This window comes from Astatotilapia calliptera, chromosome 10 (genome assembly GCF_964374335.1).
Source record: "Astatotilapia calliptera chromosome 10, fAstCal68.1, whole genome shotgun sequence".
Lineage (NCBI taxonomy): Eukaryota > Metazoa > Chordata > Actinopteri > Cichliformes > Cichlidae > Astatotilapia > Astatotilapia calliptera.
Genome location: NC_137431.1, coordinates 1,418,983 through 1,436,876, shown reverse-complemented (window position 1 = coordinate 1,436,876; position 17,894 = coordinate 1,418,983). Strand labels below are relative to the sequence as shown.

The 17,894-nt window shown below is 44.2% G+C and overlaps 1 protein-coding gene across 3 annotated transcripts in view; it reads right to left on the bottom strand.

The window, feature by feature from the left end:
• Nucleotides 1-17,894, bottom strand: part of camkk1a (calcium/calmodulin-dependent protein kinase kinase 1, alpha a) — a 53,339-nt gene that overhangs the window by 23,244 nt on the left and 12,201 nt on the right. For all 3 annotated transcript variants that reach the window (XM_080306953.1, XM_026182292.2, XM_026182294.2), the window contains exons 2-4: nt 9,080-9,481; nt 3,791-3,838; nt 1,919-1,972 (exon numbers count right to left, since the gene is read on the bottom strand). In XM_080306953.1, coding sequence (XP_080163079.1) covers nt 1,919-1,972; nt 3,791-3,838; nt 9,080-9,367 — 390 coding nt within the window. In that variant the 5' untranslated portion in view covers nt 9,368-9,481. The remainder of the gene's footprint in view (nt 1-1,918; nt 1,973-3,790; nt 3,839-9,079; nt 9,482-17,894) is intronic.

Below are 17,894 nucleotides of genomic sequence, written 5' to 3'. Positions count from 1 at the left end.
CCTGACATGATGCAGAGTTCAGTCTCATCCTCAGTGAGGACGAGAACACTTCATCATCTGTAACCTGCAGCTGATGTCACCGTGTTGGTCCTGAAACGCCAAAATTAAAGTTGGACCAGGTTCAGTATCGACCAATCACATTGTTGTGATGTCATAGTTCTGCGACATGGAAAAAGCAAAATACAAAAAAGTGAGGTGGGGGTGAGGGGTGGAGGTGTGGGGGTCAGGGGGCTAACGTTATGGTTGTGGGGTAAAGGAACAACAATTACGTCATCGTTTGTGGACTTGATGGATTGGTGTACGACACAGTGACATCATATTACGCAGCTTATTTTTCTTTCTGTGTCACAAACAACAACAAACTGGAGCTTCCTCTGCCTTTAGTCAAATCAAATATCTGTTAATAATTAGCTCTTCAAATTCACTGCTCCCAACTTCCAGGCAGGAAGTTGCTTCGCTTTGGCACCCTGACAAACAGCATCGCCACATTCGGATTCCTGCCCATCAGGTGTGGAGCACAGTGATTATACAGAGGACACAGGGTGCTGCAGAAACATACACAAAAAATGCAAATCCTATGACACAGTTTGTTTTCTGCATACTGAACATCAGGTACATGATGCATTTACTTCCCTTTAAACTGGCCACGGCTGATCACCAGTGCAAACACTTCGTTGTCCTCAGCGACAGCGCGTCCTGTTGAGATGTGATCTGTCCTCTGTGAAGCGAGTGACGTGTGCATGCTGTACGTGGGCTCAGGCATTCTCCATGAAAAATCCAATCAGTTTAATGTTCTGCCAATTCAGACTGCCAGGAAATATAATCACCCTTCATGTCACCATTACTCATCTCCTCCTCTTTTGATTCCCATCATTGTTATTTCAGATGCGCCTCTCGTGTGAGCCAGTCTGCATCGGCCCACAGCGCAGGAAGCGCTTCCATCAGTTTCAACTATCAGAGTTAAACACGAGAACGCAGTGAATTGCAGACGTGTGCAACAAAAATTAGACCTTTCCCACACGTATGTAGAAATCCCGCCGGTACACGGGAAGCTTTTAATTCATTCATTTTTATTTATTTTGAAGAATCAGACGGCCAGCGTGTGATAATCAGAGTCTGTTTCAAACACGTTAGTCGTGCTGGACCTGAGTGTGAGGAGTTAACACGAATCTCAGTTACCAATACAGCTCCAGTATCATCACATGCAACTGCAGACCGGCTCCGTCTTCAAAGCAAGCGCTTGTTAGACGTCGAGTTCACAGGTTCACACAGTCAGGGTAGTTTTCAGGAGGCTGGACACAAACTGCAGCTCTCCACACTGGACATTGTTTAAAACTGCATTTCATTACAGTCTCAAGAGCCACGTTTGAGCACTGCCTTGTTTGACTATTTTCCTTGTTGTATAGAGCTCGCCTGTGTCCTTGGATAAACATCCTGTTCACTACCATGCAGCACCAGGACAAACTCCTGACTTGTGTTTAGCAGTGAGCTGCTGCTGCCTCTGGTTCAAAAGTACATCTTAAACCGTCGACATTGATCCTGCTGCACAGGGCAGCTTAGTTATGTTAAGGTAACAGCTTACACTTGGAGGGACACCTGGCAGGAACGGCCCAAAACAAGCTGGTGTTTGTGTGCTGGCTCGATGCAGACTCTGCTGGTGAACTGGCCACAGAGCAGAGCTGCTTTGAAGGGAGATAAAAGGGCCTGAGATGCACTTTAAATGGCAGCAGACGCCACTCTCACTCCCAAGTTTCTTCCACAGCAACTGATGCAATTTAAGGGATGAAATTCACAACAAGGAGAACAAAAATAAAAGAATCGATAGCACCGGTCCTCGGTGGAGGCAGCAGACTGAGAGAGGCTTGATGAAAGCTTAAAGGATGCTGACGGTAAAACAAGCTCCCACCAAATAACTTACATAATGTTTGTCATCATCTTCATTGTAGGCAAGTTTTACCACACCATAGGAGCCCTGCAATACAAAAACAGAACAACACATTTACAGGCAGACCAGCCGAGCATTGCAAACATGAAATCTCTACTTTGAGTTTGTAGTTTCAGCTTTGCACCGAAACAAGAGCAGCTCGTGAGCAGGACTGCTCAGAGAATCTGTTCAGATTCCTAAAGCATCGCTCGGAGCAGACGGCAGCGCCACACTGACAGAATGTTTTCGAGGCAGCACCGTTTCCACTGAAAGACAACATTTTTATTCTCTGGCAGCACAGAATGGGTCCTCCCACACACACGCTTCCCGAGGATGTGTGTTTAGTGCCAGCGCTCTGCACCGAGGAACCGACCGAATGTTCAGAGAGGTTCAGTAATCATATATAGACTCTGATGCCTGGACAGCTTAAAGGCCACTTACTCACTTATTTGTTCTCAAAAGTTAACAGTCAGGACTTTGATGCAATCCGCTGTAATACGCACCGCTGCAGCTGCAACTGACATTTTTCTCATTTAATATGCACAATTTTACTGCTCGCTGCATTTTACAGTGCAACTGTGAGTGAAGCTTCCTGCTTGTAAACTTGGACGTGTGGCCTGCAGCTGAGTCGCATATAAAGCACGCAAAGAGAATATACAGCAAATATCAGTCTGACAGTATTTGTTTCCCTCTCTAACCTGTTTGAGACGGTTAGCCTCGCCGGCTACAATGCGCACTTCACACAACTGGATTTGGTTTTTCAGTTGTACCTCTGCTCTGTTCCCAACACGACAAGTTCCTCCAAATCCAAATCACAACAGTGTTTCTCTTTAATCGCGACTTTCTGTGCAACCTGAAAATATCGACGCTCTTATGTTGCATTTACATGCATTTCTGCTTCAAAACACAAACACCTGAAAGCACTTTGATTTTTGCTGTGTGCTTTTGTCATATCAGGGTTTATTATCAGGGTATCAACAACCCATAAGTCTGACATCACTTTAATCTGAGCTTAAATTCATTTTAGGGGTCATTATAGGTCCTTCTAGGCAGTCGCCTTAGCAACGTGTCTATAAAGCAGATGTCTGGTTTTAGGAATAATTGAATGAAATTCTGGGATGTGTAGTAATCAGGATACTTTAACCACCCAGTCTCTCCTTTACAGCCTCTTTGTTTTTGCTTGGACAGTCCTATTATGCTAACATGCTAAAGCCACTGTGGATCTGCTAGCAAGCCAATGTTAGCGGTTATCGACAAATACTGCAGCGCTTCAGTACAACAGTGCTAGTCTGTGACTTCTCCATGAATCTGTGGTCCAGTGTTGGCTTCAGGCATGTGCTCACCCTAAAGCTCCATCCTCCTCCTGCTTTACGGCTCTCGTCTAATAAATGAGTAAAGGCTTTAATGACTTTATCCCATAGCAGCTGGGTCATTTCTATATTCTGACTGAACGTCTTTGTGCAAACAGAGTCGTCCCTGTTGGCTATTAGAAAAAATGGGCTGTTTGCAGCACTTTGGCTTCACAAATTTAAATGTTTTTCTTTGTTTCTAAAAAGCTGTAAAAGACGACACAGCCGAAATGTACAAATATGGAGGATAAAAAAATGTAATGGCCCTCCTGGGCTGTGATGCACCAGCTGAAACTGGGTTGTGCAGGCCTTTGGTTGGTGATGCAACATCCAACAACACCCAACCACAAATAAACCCACACGTGGTAATTTGATGGGTCAAATTTAGGAATGTACAGAACAAAATGAAAATGGGCCACGCTCTGCGCTGTCCATTTCCTCACATGCAGCCCGACCTCTCCTCAGTTACTGCTGCTTTGTAAACTGAATGGAGGCCAAGGGCACGGATGGTACTCACCTTTCCAATCTCACTCTTCAGCTTATACTGGTTCAACTGGATACAGTCCTAAGAAGCAAGCAAAGCAGACAAACATGAAAAATCAATAAGGAATCATTTCAGCATCTAAAAGCAAAAGAAGAAACAAAATGTTCTTCCTGCTCGTGTGCTCACACGTGCACTGAAAGTTATTTATTCCTGACCGTAGGTGACGATGCAGTCTGCAGTGTGTTTACCGTCTGCAGATCCATTAGTGCTACTGCTTAAACGGCTGATTTGCAGTTCCATAGCAACCACTGCTACAGCAGAGTTAGCCAGGGGCACGGCACAGGAGGGGAGGGGGCAAGGTGAGGGTTGGGGGTGTGGGGACAAAGGCTGTGGAGTCAGTAATCAAAAGGTGATCACTGCTCTGTGTGTGCGTGTGTGTGTGCGTGCGTGCGTGCATGCGTATGTGCGTGCGAGAAAGCAGTTGTTTTATTTCATTACAGCTGGGGGGGCGGCGGCTTGTGAGCGAGCCCAGTCGCCCGAGGCGTGTTTACAGAATGAGAGGTGGTAGCAGAACACGGATGTTAGCGTGCAGGACGAAAGCACCAGCTCACGCTGCAGGACGGGACAGGCAACGTATTTTAGAAAACGTTATAATGTGGGTTAATATCACTGCTGGTTATGTTAGCGTCGGCACGGCAGGAGATGTGAGGCTGATGCGCTGCCGCTGTGCAGCACTGTGGACTATTATGAAGGGGACAGAAGACTGAGGCTTGGGTACAACTCAGAAAAGGAGTGCTGTGATTGGCTGAAGAGAGATAAAAAGACAAAAATGAAAACAGGGCAGTCAAGGATCAGAGGGAAAATGAAGAGATTCCAAAGAAAAGAGCAGCAGGAGGGATTGTTTTGGATTCCCAGCTTGCTTGCACATGCTCAGTGGATGCAGCGCTGCAGTTAATACTCTGTCAGGGCTGATGGAGAAACAGGGTCATGCAGAAAGCCTTAAATACATCTGCCACTCATGCACATATCAAGCTGAAATGCTCCACTGCCCCACGCTAAATCTTTAGAGGGGGGCTGTCACCGTACACTCACACGGCTGCCCCAGCTGTCATCGGTTTCCCTGCAGACCTCAGCCTGTCCTTCGTCATCTGCATTCATTGCTAAACAGCTGATCAATATCAGTGCATAACAAATACACACTCGAAATCAATGACCAGGCATTAAAAGTCAGCAGCCTGAGGACGTAATATTAAAACCAAAAGGAGAATTTGTCAAACAGCATCCGAAGCCTGAAGGTGCAAAAATCCATTTTACAATCTGTTTGGACAAAACTGCAGATGAGGTGAAGCGAGACGAATTTAGAGTAAGAGGGTTTATTCTGCGTTGGTTCTTTACTCCAAGCTCCCCCCGCTGCTGCATTAACATCATTAACGTACATGTAGTCATACAAGAAAGCAGCTTTTATGGTAATCTGGTGTAAAAGCCTGCAAAATGTATCACGCTGCACAGACAAACACAAGCAGATACTTAGCAGCAAAGGACTGCCAAACTCCATCCCGAGAGTCACGTACAGTTTCCACTCACGAATCCAGCACGCAGTGTTCCTGCTTGGAAACATTTTACTGGGGGGCATTTAGGTTAGCATGCACTGTTGCCGGGTGCATTCATCTCATTGCATCAACTCTTCCAGCAGACTGGGTCGGTGCATTAGTTTCCTCCTTTTACTGCAGTCAGTGTAACTGCATCTCTAGGCCCATAGACACTCATGTCAAGTACAATTACACCGTCTCACAATGATGCCTGTTTTTGTCCTTACTGTTGATAGTGTTCTTCAGATCCTCCAAACTTTAAAACACAAATCATTCTCTTAAAAGTTCCCACGGTGCACGGGGAACACATTATGAACAGACTGCAAGTACAGAGAGAAAAGACAGCAGGAGGAAGGTGACAACCTGGTGACAACGTTTCATCATCTGACTTAATGCAGGACTTCCTAATTTACCAACAGACGTCTTTTTTTGAAGTGGAAATAACAGGATGTAGATTTTAGACAACCTCTTTCATTTGGCTCATTCTGATAAGCCTACAAAGGTGTTTGCTGCGTCTTCCTGTCTGCTTTTACCAGTCGTAGCAAACCTCTCTCCCACCCTCGTTCTGCACATCCAGCGCGAACGCTGAAATACGAGCAGCACGAGCCCTTTTTCATGGTTCAGTGCAGGAGATGCAACTCCATTTGCAGATAGGAATGGACACAATGACAGGTCTGCGAGGCTGTGGCAGCAATGTGATGAATTCAGAGGGGTTTCCTGTACTGGCAGCTCTCATAAATATTTTATGTTCAATCTGAATTGGAAAAAGCAGAGAGGAGACTCGAGAGTCACCCAGAGCCACACGGCACTGGCAGCCGGTCTAACAGACTATAAAGGCCCCGAAATCATAACAGGTGACAAATAATGAGAGTCAACACTGTGAGACACAAAAGCATCACTGCTGTCAGAGATAGGGCTGCTCAATTAATCGAATTTTAATCACGATTACGATCTGGGCTTTCAACGATCATTAAAAATGACTGAGCCGATTATTAGCCCCTCCCTCATGCTTTACTCTCGCGCTGCTCCGTGTGGCAAATCAAGCGCACCTCTCTGCATTTCGAACACGCGTCACAACAATTAAGAGGACCCGAGGGAAGCTCGGAAAGCTAAGCAGAAGTTATTTGGACAGGAGAGTGACTGCTGTTGGTTGAAAAGAGAGGTAAAAAAAAAAAAACTTCAGTGGTGTGGAAACATTATGGGTTCAGTCAGACGTGGATCAAGTAGACACAGTGTGTAAACTTTGCTATGGTGTCGTAGCTGCACCACAGAGCAACACTGCAAAGTTCACATTTTTCATTTATTTCTTATATTGCAAACATTTGCACTGTTATCAGTATTTGCACACTATTTTATATTATTTTTTAAAGTCATTATTCAATACATTGTTATTGTTAAACCTTTAAAGCCGGTCAGAGCAGCACGCTCGTTTTGTGTAACTATTTTTAAATCCCTGTAGAACCTGAACGCTAAGCTAGCACAATAAATTTTTTTCCATATGAAACCAGAGGAGTTGTACTTACATCTGATGCCATCAGCTTGTCCTCGGTCACGGTTTCCTTCCACATATAGCTTTGCAAAAATTGCACAAAAAGCACTTGCAGGAACAAAAACATAATATTCCAGAAACACGCTTTGCCGTTCCTATCAGCTGTTCGTAACACTTCCCACAGTGAAAAAGACGTCAACGCGAACTATCGCAAGTGACGTCATTTTTGCGGAAAATTTAGTTTTTTACTTGTAGGCCTTAGAACTCAAACTATTTCCAGCAGTGCAATTCATTTTGATGCACATTCTTTGCAAATTTGCATCATAGGATTGTTTTTTGTTTTTCCTGCAGTATATAAAAATTGCTGTATCTCCAAAATAAAACTATGAAGACACTCAAAATAAATTTCCTGTTGTTGTAAACTATTTTTTGCAACTTTTTTGTATTTAAAGTTTTGAGGGATAAACCTCTTAAATTTCTCCAAGTAGAAATATATGTAAACAAAACAAAAGCGATTTTCAATTTTTTTGTAGTTTATTGCACTTTTTTGCAATTAATGTAGTTACTATGGACTTAATGCATACATATTATTAAAATATGGGCTATAACAGTTGTATTGATGTATAGCAACTTGAAATGCTCCCACAAATGGCACTACAGCATGTAAAAAAAATAATATAAGCTCTGGCGGACGAAATAAATATCGTCAAATAATCGTGATCTCAATTTCAGTGAAAATAATCGTGATTATCATTTTTGCCATAATCGAGCAGCCCTAGTCAGAGACTCAGGTTTAAGCTGCTTTCTTTCACATTTCAAGACACACGCGCACGCATGCACGCGCACACAGAGCTAGCTTGATTTTATGCAAAGCTAACTAGTACAGGCAATTATGTATGCAGCCATTTCCTCAGGATACGTGACTTTGTTAACTTCAACTAATAAAATACACCAAGCAGCGAAAGCTGTTGTGGCCCCAGAGGCAGGACTTTCCTGACATGTGAGGCTCAATTTATGCTTCAGCAGGAAATTTACATTCTAACCTGAGATGTAACTGCAAATCCCTTTGAAACCACGCGACTAACCTTCAGCATTGGTTCAGACTTGCAGCTCTGCAGAAATGTAGCCACACATCGCGCTGACCCAGCCTGTAGCTGCTGTGATTGGCCAGCTCAGTACCTGTTCAGTAGTTCCTGTATGTGTCCAGTTACAGAAGTGGAGCTGGCACCACATATGATACACTGGTACACAATGACATGATAATTAACACACACCGCACCAGCATCAAGGATAAATTCCACCGACGAGTGGACGACTGCTACAAAGACGCCCCACAGAAATGTAAATCAGCCATAATTCGGTAAATCAGTCGTTACACACTAGATGCAAAACTGTTTTTGATAGTAACAACATGCACTTTAAACAGATTCATTAGCTTCCATTGTTTGTAACAGTTAACCTTTGTGCTCTTCTCCATTCGCACTGAATGTACCAGACGTGAAGCAGCAGCAGCCGTGTGCATCACTGCAGGTTTGCTGCTCACTCGTATGTCCCTGAAGCTCCGGGAAGAAGACAACGAAGCAGGTCGTTTGCAACCTGAAGGTTTCTGTAAAACAGCACGACGAGCCTTTACCGTGCCTACACAAATGTGAAACCACAGAGCGTAAAAGTGGGGTCTTTGAGGCCGAGGCTCGACATACAGTGCACACACGGGTCACATGTTTAGCTGCTCCCAGGCTGACCCTACGTCTCCTCTGGTGCATTCAGCAACACGACACAGGCCTGAAAGCACGTCGTGTCCATCTAATCTGATAAAATTGCTTCTTTTTTCCTGCCCCAACACTCCAACAAATTATCACAGCACACGTGGACCAGTCCAGACTACATTTCAGGGACAAAGCTGGAACACTGTCGCACTCACACACCGCCTGTAATAACAGACGCACCATCCTACAGGATGTGCTGGTGGTGTCTACTTTTGACAACTGCTGTCATGAGCAGGACAAGCTGCCGTCTGTCAGCGTGCACCTCACTCCCTGCTATGATGCCACCTGTCACACCCAAATTCAGAAACCCACTATCCCAAATCAGAAGCTGTAGATGGCAGGAGAAAAGACTGCATGTGGCCAGGAGGTGGTTAGCACCTAGCTTCATGTCTTTAATGAACCTCACACTGGTACTGCTGCGCTGTGAAAGGAAACGTCACATATTTACACTGAAGCTGAAAGGCGATAACAATCTCACCTGGGAGTCAGATATGGACACCCGTTTACTCTCCACAGTAGGCCTGCGAGGGGAGATGTGCGTCCTCTCCTGCAAAGACAGCTTCCTCCCAGTCAGGTGAGGCCGCGTCGGAAGAGGCCGCTTGGCCTGAGCCACGTCCTGCTGGGAGCCACCGTTCTTCGCGCCGCTGGCGGCTGAGCCATCCGAGTCTTTTGTTGTCATGGCGGCCATGATGTCTGTGAGACCGCTGGTCTGCGTGGAAGAGTTCGGGTCCAGCCTCTCACAGCCAGCGTCACGGCTCATAGCCATGATGGCTCAAGACGTGGGAGCTGTGGAGAAGCAGGTGGCAGGGAGAGGAACAGGCCAGTGCCCACCAGCATCAATGTGGCCTGGGCCAGCGTGCAACGCTCAGGGTCTCAGCGGCTGGAAAGACAGAGACGGGAAAAAGACTGAGCTCAGTGAGATGCACTATGCATGCACCTGGTTTGCTTTAAGGATGATTCACTCTCCAATTTATCTCTGCTAAATGAATCTTCAATCTGTTTATTCGCCAATATGCTGCAGAGAGGAGTTAATAAAAATGCATCTCCATAAGCATTTGCAAGGAACTATAAGCATTTGTCACATCACATGTTCATATATTCAGAACAGGAATCCACGTTCTACCTTTGACTTCTACCTGCAGACTGTTGTCTGTTAAACACATTCAGATCTGCACGACAGGTCAACACTAAACGGACTGCTGCCCCTCACACCCACATTCACACAAGCATCTCCAAGTGCTTTCAGTCTAGCACTCACACTCCGATGGATGCGTGCGTGAGCGTCTTGGGGGTCGGTGTGTTGCCACAGGGACACTCTGGCCTAGCAGAAGCCCTGCTCTGCCTCCTGAGCTGCAGCCAGCCCCGTGTGGTTGGTTCAGCTTGTTGACCTTATCCACAAATTAAGAGCTACAATGAATTGATACCAAATGCAAATTCATTTATGAAACAATATGGAAACTGGCCATAAACAATCCAAAGGCTTTAATTCTAAATGGTTAATGAAGCATTGTTGTTGAGCCTCTTGAATTAACGATGAAAGTCTGCATGCTAGTCCCTTTTTGGCTGCTGAAAACTTTAGAAACAAGCCTTCTCACAGTCTTAGTAAAGGGAGCCGGATTATCAAAGATTTCGGAGGCTGCTGAAGGTTTGCACGAAACACGGCTGCAAAAAAAACGCTTAAACGTAATCAGTCAGTTCAAAGAGGAAATGTCATCTCTGCGTGGGCAGGTGGCCTGGTGGTTCATGAGCCTACAAATTCAAATTAATGTCTTCATTAGAAAACCCAACCCTGTTAGTGAAAAGCCTTATTATGCTTCATGCTTTCAGTCAGATGCATGTAGGCGGACCCAGGCAAAAAATGCAAACAGACAAAAAGACAGACAAAAAAAAAGACTGAATGCTTTGTGTGCATAACCACACATTTTAGTGCAATTTGTTTACTTTGCGTTTCCTCTTTCATCTCTAATCAAAGTCTCACCATTAGCAGCAAACAGAAAATAGCTCCCCAGTACACCCGGCTCAGGTTTTGTTCTGCGCCTAGCCCGGCCATCGAAGCTAAAGGGCACGTAGCCGTCAAACACCATCTATGAACAGCAGGAATCAAGAGTGCTTTCATCCTAAATGGACCACCTGGGTCTGTATGTGTGCTGTGAAAAGACACAGTATGAGGAAGTCACATCTGAGGTGTTGAGTAAATGGGCCGTGTAATGCTATTCCTGAAGTGTGTCAGGAAGGTAGAAGCTTCATAGTCAAAAATAACACCGTGTTCCAGTTTGTCCAGGTGTGTCTTACTGGTTCCTGTCATCCCACTGCCAGGTCTCAGTTTCAGCCGCTCAGCACTAACGCATAAATTAGCGGGATGGCAGCATCACTTTGTTGGTTCATCACTTTGGTTCAGACTAGAGATGGACCGATCCGATATTACGTATCGGTATCGGTCCGATACTGACCTAAATTACTGGATCGGATATCGGAGAAAAATAAAAAATGTAATCCGATCCATTAAATATCACGAAAGCACCTCACAAAACTTGCAACACGCCGTAACTCGCCTCAGAACGTCGGAGCAGTATGCATCACGTGATAGAGCAGCTGTGGCATGCGGGACCTGTCCTGGTCTGGATAGCATGTGGAGCTTCGCTAGCAACCTGGCATTTCATCTCCGACAAAGTTATCCCGAGAGAAGTAAAGCAAGTGTGTAAGTCCATCTCTGAATGTTTGTAAAGCATTCCCAGTTAAGCTTAACTAGCGACTGCCTCTCGCTCTCCGGCTGCTACTTCAATCTGAAACTGCTTAATGATCAGCTGATCGGCTTTTCTGTTGTGAGTCCATCTCTCTTGTTTGTTTTTGGTCCACTTTGCGCCAGAAAGAGCAAACCAGCGGCTGAACAACAGCAGCACGTTTAAGCTTGATAAGCTGTTGTTAGAATTTATTTAATATTACTTTCTACACCAGGATCTTTTTCTACGTAGCTGACGGCTGGTAACTGTGCAGGGGCGGATCTAGCAAAGTTTAGCCAGGGGGGCCGATAGGGCATTAACTGGGAAAAGGGGGCACAAAGACATACTTTTCTTTCTTATTCTCATTTAAAATGTCTAGCTTTTAATAAATAATTATCTGACACCCAAAGTTTTAATTTGATGTAAAATGAATAGAAGTCAATTACTGTATATAGTGACTATTAAGTCTAATATATATACCCTAGTAAGCTATAGTACATTTTCCTTTGGGAAGGTACCATCTGTGCAGTCTGCAATTTTGTTGAAGAAAGATGTTGAATCTATTTAATATTTCTTGAAAAATAATTGATTTCTGTGCATTTTTTTTCACACTGCATCAAATTAAGGTTGATTACGTTGATTAAGCATCATGAGGTGGAGCGTGAGGGGTGGTTCCCTATTTTTTATTTATTTATTTTTGTTGTTGCTGGGAGTTGGAACCCTATTAGTTAGGTTGCTTAATATTTACGCTAAGTACTCTTTAAAATACCAGAATAGGGAGGATGGTGTAGGTCTAAGTTTATTAGATTGATCAGTATTGCTGAACTATGAAATATTTTTTTTGTATACAGGTATAACAGAATAGCTTTAGTGTAGTTGTTGTTTTAAACTTGAGTATGAACTTGCAGACTTGCAAAATGCAGCAAGATATTTTAAAAAACAGTTTTGTTGATTAAAAAACACTATATCGGATTCATATCGGTATCGGCAGATATCCAAATTTATGATATCGGTATCGGTATCGGACATAAAAAAGTGGTATCGTGCCATCTCTAGTTCAGACCCTGTGGTCTTTTGGTAAAAAAGACCACAGGGTCTTTGCGGTCTGATGCGGGCATCAGACCGCAAAGACCCGGGCAAAAGCGCATCAGACGGCGCTTTTGCCCGTCTGATGCGGGCAAAAGCGCCGCATCAGTCCCGTGGTAAACGGGACTGATGCGGCGCTTTTGCATCAAATAGAAGCTATTAGCTACCGAGCTGACAGTGCTAATGTCTATTCAATGCAGCTTTATTTACAAAGCGCCAGGTGCTTTATATTGTAAGGTACCCAACCACCATATGACCCCTATGAGCAGCACTTTGGCGACAGTGGGAAGGAAAAACTCCCTTTTAACAGGAAGAAACCTCCGGCAGAACCAGGCTCAGGGAGGGGCGGGGCCATCTGCTGTGATTGGTTGGGGTGAGAGAAGGAAGACAGGATGAAGACATGCTGTGGAAAGACAGTTGTGCACATACAAGACTTGTTTAAATTTCAGAGATGTTACACTAGTTCATTTCCTGTTTGTCAGGGTTTGCGACACGCGTCCTAAAGCAGTTTTAGCTACTGCAGCAACCTGAGGGCTTGATGACACGTCAGCACGACGTGACCACACGAATCAGAATCAGAAACTTTATTGTCATTGTCATGAGAACAACGAAATTAAGAATGGTCCCCGATCATTGCATCATCCCTAGCAATATCAAAATATAAATAAAACAATAAAATTCAATAAATAAAATAGATAGAATACTTAAAATACTAATAAGATATAACAGTAAAACATTCACATACATTCCCACACACATGCTTCAGACCGTGCATAGATTAACACAAGAGTGGCGTGATGGACATTTTTTTGTAGTATTCAGATGTGTTATTGCAGTTGGATAACAGCTGTGTTTGAGTCTATTAGTCCTTGCTCTGATTGCCCTGTACCGTCTGCCTGAGGGCAACAGTTCGAACAGGGAGTGGCCAGGATGTGAGGTGTCTTTTATGATGTTTTGGGCCTTTTTAAAACAGTGGGCGTTGTGTAGAACTTCCAGTGTGGGGAGGGGGCAGCCAGTGATCTTTTGGGCGGTGTTAATGATCCCTTGGAGTGCTTTCCTCTGAGCCCCTGTGCAGCTAGTGTACCAGATGCATATGCAGTAAGTTAGAACACTCTCAATGGTGGCTCTGTAGAAGGACACCAGCAGTCTCTGTGTGATGTTATTCCTCCTGAGAATTCTCAGGAAGTACAGTCTCTGTTGGGCCTTTTTCAGCAGCTCGGAGGTGTTCACACTCCAGGAAAGGTTCTCCTCTATATTGACTCCCAGGAAGCGGAAGCTTGCCACCCTTTCTACACAGTCCCCATTTATGAATAGTGGTTGGATCTCTGCCTTTTTCCTTCTGAAGTCTATTATGAGTTCTTTGGTTTTTGAAGTGTTGAGGAGGAGGTTATTGGCCTTACACCATGACGTCAGCTGCTCCACCTCGTCTCTGTACGTAGACTCGTCTCCCTTGGAAATGAGCCCCACCACTGTGGTGTCATCTGCAAATTTCACAAAGATGTTGCTGTGGTGGCGAGGAGTGCAGTCGTGTGTGTAGAGAGAGTAGAGCAGTGGACTGAGCACACAGCCCTGGGGTGAGCCAGTGCTGAGACTCAGGGCTGAGGATGTATGATGGCCAACTCTGACTCTCTGTCTACGGCCCGAGAGGAAGCTATTGATCCACATGCAGGTGCTGTATGGAACATCATTCACAGGTAATGGGATTAGTTTTTGAATGCCTTATTCCATCTTTATACTCCGGGGATTGGAAAGCATCCTTAACTAACCTGCTAATTCATCACAATTCAGGGAAAGTGAGACGACCGCAGCCGGTCTCCAAAGAAAACAACCCGACCGGAACATTTTGGGAGTCATGTTTGGGAAAGTAATTTTTCCCTGCAGCACCAGTACAGTACACTGGATCCTAGGGACCCCCTACGTGGACTCCTCTGTAACAGTCACTATTCATGCAAAAGTATGAATGTCAATGACGTCTATATCGATTTAGCATGTGTCAGGACCACTTTGCACATTAGAATTTACCCTCTTCTATTTGCATATTTCCAATGCTGATTATTCATGCTATGTAAATTGCAAGTACTGGATAAGAAAAAACAACCTTTAAACTGGCAGCAGAGATGGGAGACGCATTGTGTGCCTCCTGACTCATTTGAGAAAAACAAAAAGGATCTGTCATATTTTGCTTATTTCTTATCGCAGCCAGTGATTATGTGTCTCTTGAAACGGGTTCTTTCCACTGCAGCAGCATTCAACACGCTGCATGTGTGAGCCTGGCAGAAGTGGGAGGCAGAGGAGAAGCAGTGGTCTGGTTATTCATTTTAGCTGCACTGCGACTTATTTGTTCACAGAGGCAGGTAACCGCACATTTACGTAACGCAGGACAATATGCTGTTAGGTTTAATATTTCCTCTCATTCATCTCAACAGATAAATGCTTAAGAGGACAGGTTCTCCTCTTCACAGCACAGCTGTGAGACGCTGTGACTGCCACACTGACAGGTCGAGGTTCCTACATATTATTTAATTTTTTCAATTTCATCTTTCTGAATATTGCAAATTCTTTCTCTCTGGTACAAGAAAATCCGATCTCTCCTGCATGATCAAGCCACAAAGACGGACACAGCTAAAGTTGAACCCCAGGAAGCAAACGAGACATGTCTATATACTGCAGGTATAGAGTTACTGTAAGATGTGGGGAAGAAGAATGACATATCTGGTTCTGCTGCATCAGTTTCTATTGTTTTAATACTGAGAGCAACAATGTAGGAACGACATGCTGAAAATTCTCCTTCAAAGCGTGATGTCACAAAGCGGCATGGACACTGTCCAGTCCAAATAAAGAAATTCAGGCCGATCTCTTTGGTCATGGCTTCAAAACTTTGTCTTTTGTTGCTTAGCGCAAGAGCTTCACAGCTGGCCGCAGTGCTCAAAGACAGCCTGGGACCAGATTCTGACCAGAAGTTTTGGATCAGCATCTCCCAACCAATAGGAATGCACCATGAAATGAGGTACTGATTACCACTAAACCAGCTATTATTGTGAAAACTGTGCAAAGCGTGCAGTTTGTAAATCCTTCAGTAAAGAAAGTCAAACTGCAGCAGCGACTCTGATGACATCGCAGAGCTCACATCGTGAACAAGCCGAGCATGGAAACGATGCATGTAGGAGCGTGCATGCAGCACAGCCGATGCAAACCTGTTTGCTAGAGTCAGGTTTCAGTTTGTTGGAATAAAATACTCCCGTTAGTGAAATTTCAGCATGTAGGTGATTTCAAGGGTGGGAAAAGATTTAGAAATGGAGCCTTTGATTTTTGTTTGGCACAGCTGAAGTCTGCTGCAAGCCACAGAGAGGTGGTTGATTTCTGCTACTAAGGGCTGGACGGATGATTGTTTCCAGTGTAACGTTTATCAAATCTCACTGTGCATGTAAACATGGCAGCTTGTTAACAGTTACAGGGTCGTTCCATCTCAAATCATTCGTTTTCTTCAGTTTACATAAAAATGTTACGTCCAGCGTTTGGACGTATATAAGGTCAAATACTCTTCTGTCAGCATCCAGTTTCCTGTTACGTGTACTATATTTAAATTTCACAATGTCGAACATGTTTTAAAATGAAATTCTTCATCAGAAAAATGAAGAACTACATTGACATTACAGTTTCCTAATCATAATAGTTTAATTATAGAAAATGTTAATAATTTCATATATACAGCAACATGAAAACAACATGTGTACCATGTTCTGCAGAGATCAATGCTTTCATTCAAAGCTCTGCTGCAGATGCAAATGTTAATGTTTAAAGCTCAAACAGTATCTTTGTCATCAGGTAAGCAATTATAGGAAAAACAGACAGAAACCAGAAAGAAGCTTGAGATCCTCTGCAAAGGTTTTAAAGCCTTCTTTCATTTCAGTTTAGACTGAAAGCAGCTTCAGCAGAGCCAGTTACAGCAGGAAGGAGACGGCTGAACAAATGAATCCATTTGGCTTCCATTAGCAAACCACTTTCACCCTTAACCTGCCTTCAATTTGTCTCCTGTGCCATTCGTGTAGACGGCAAACACAGACATCAAGGCCAAAGTCAAAATAAAATCCTGCATTCAAAGAAAGAGAAGACAGCGTGTGGAGCAAACTAAGGCATCCAAGGAGCTGCTCACATGTTGTTTTTCATGTACTGGGTCTGCTATTTCCCCCTCTTTACCTCATCTGAGGTCTCTGTGGAGTGCAGGGACACAGCATGGTCCCTGTCCAGCAGGCTGCTTTCTGAAAAACACACTTTTACACATACAGTAGAACTCACAATATACAAGAAGACAGTGAGAACAGGGGCCATGGCTCGGGTTTCAAGTCTCGGAGCACTGATCGATCACTCTGTTCTACAGTAAAACCTCGGTTAACACGTCAGGATAAAACGCAAATGTAACTGGGGGACAATCTTTCAATCTTTTTCGCCTTGTTTGGCATTTGCATCACTCATTAACGGCTTGATTTTACGCGCACCGCTGTGTTTGCTGCGTCCATGCGGTGGTATGGTGAGAAACAAAGAGCACATACAGTAATGATGGAACATAAAGTGTAACTGCAAGCCTGCAACATAACAAGAGGAAGCAAAACTAGATGGAAGCAACAGTTTTTAACATGACCGGGGACGGCTCGCTGTTGGAGCCTCCAATGGACATTAAAGGGACGGCAGTGTGCTGTTGGAGTTAAGCCAATATAAATATATATATAAGCATCTGTATAGGCTGGTGCACTGAGACCGAGTAACACAGTCTGCAGCAGGCTTGTAGCACAAAGCTCATTTAGCAAGCTTTAGCATGACTAAGCACGACTGTGGCCGTGACTTGTGGGCTGACTAAGATATTATTTATCTTTGGTCAACACAGTTCTTTCTGTTGCAGCGCAGCAAACACGTTCTCTTTGCTGCAGCAGTTTTGTGCTCCTGCTGTGGCCTCGGGACTGGAACTGGCTGTAACTAAACTAACAACAAAGTCGGTTCTCTGATTAGAACAATTGAAACGGGCTTTGGCTTATCTCAGACTGTGAATTACAAGTTGACTCTTTGAACTTTGGTGCCTCCTGCGCTCACAGAGCTGAGAGCAGCGTGCACATCAGACTGCTGCATCTTTGTATATGTTGCTGCTTTGGATCCTGCTACATGCTATTAGCATCTGGTCCTAATCAAAGTTGAGATCAGTGCTAGGAGGAGCGTTACACTAGCCTGAGCTCATTGTCAACGTTCACACCATTAAAAAGCATTCAAAGCTGATTAAAAGACAAATGTCAGTAATAACTGGGTGTCTAATTAAAAGTGCACTGAAATCAAATTAACTTCATTTGTAAAATGAAATCACTAAATGGACAATTTGAGCACATTAGTGTCACAGTTAGCCATCAGTGCCAAGCTGCTGACATAAATATCATGAAGACCACGCCTGTGGCAAGATTTTGTCTTAATTTGTGACCAATTTAGTGTTGAGTCAATTTCAAA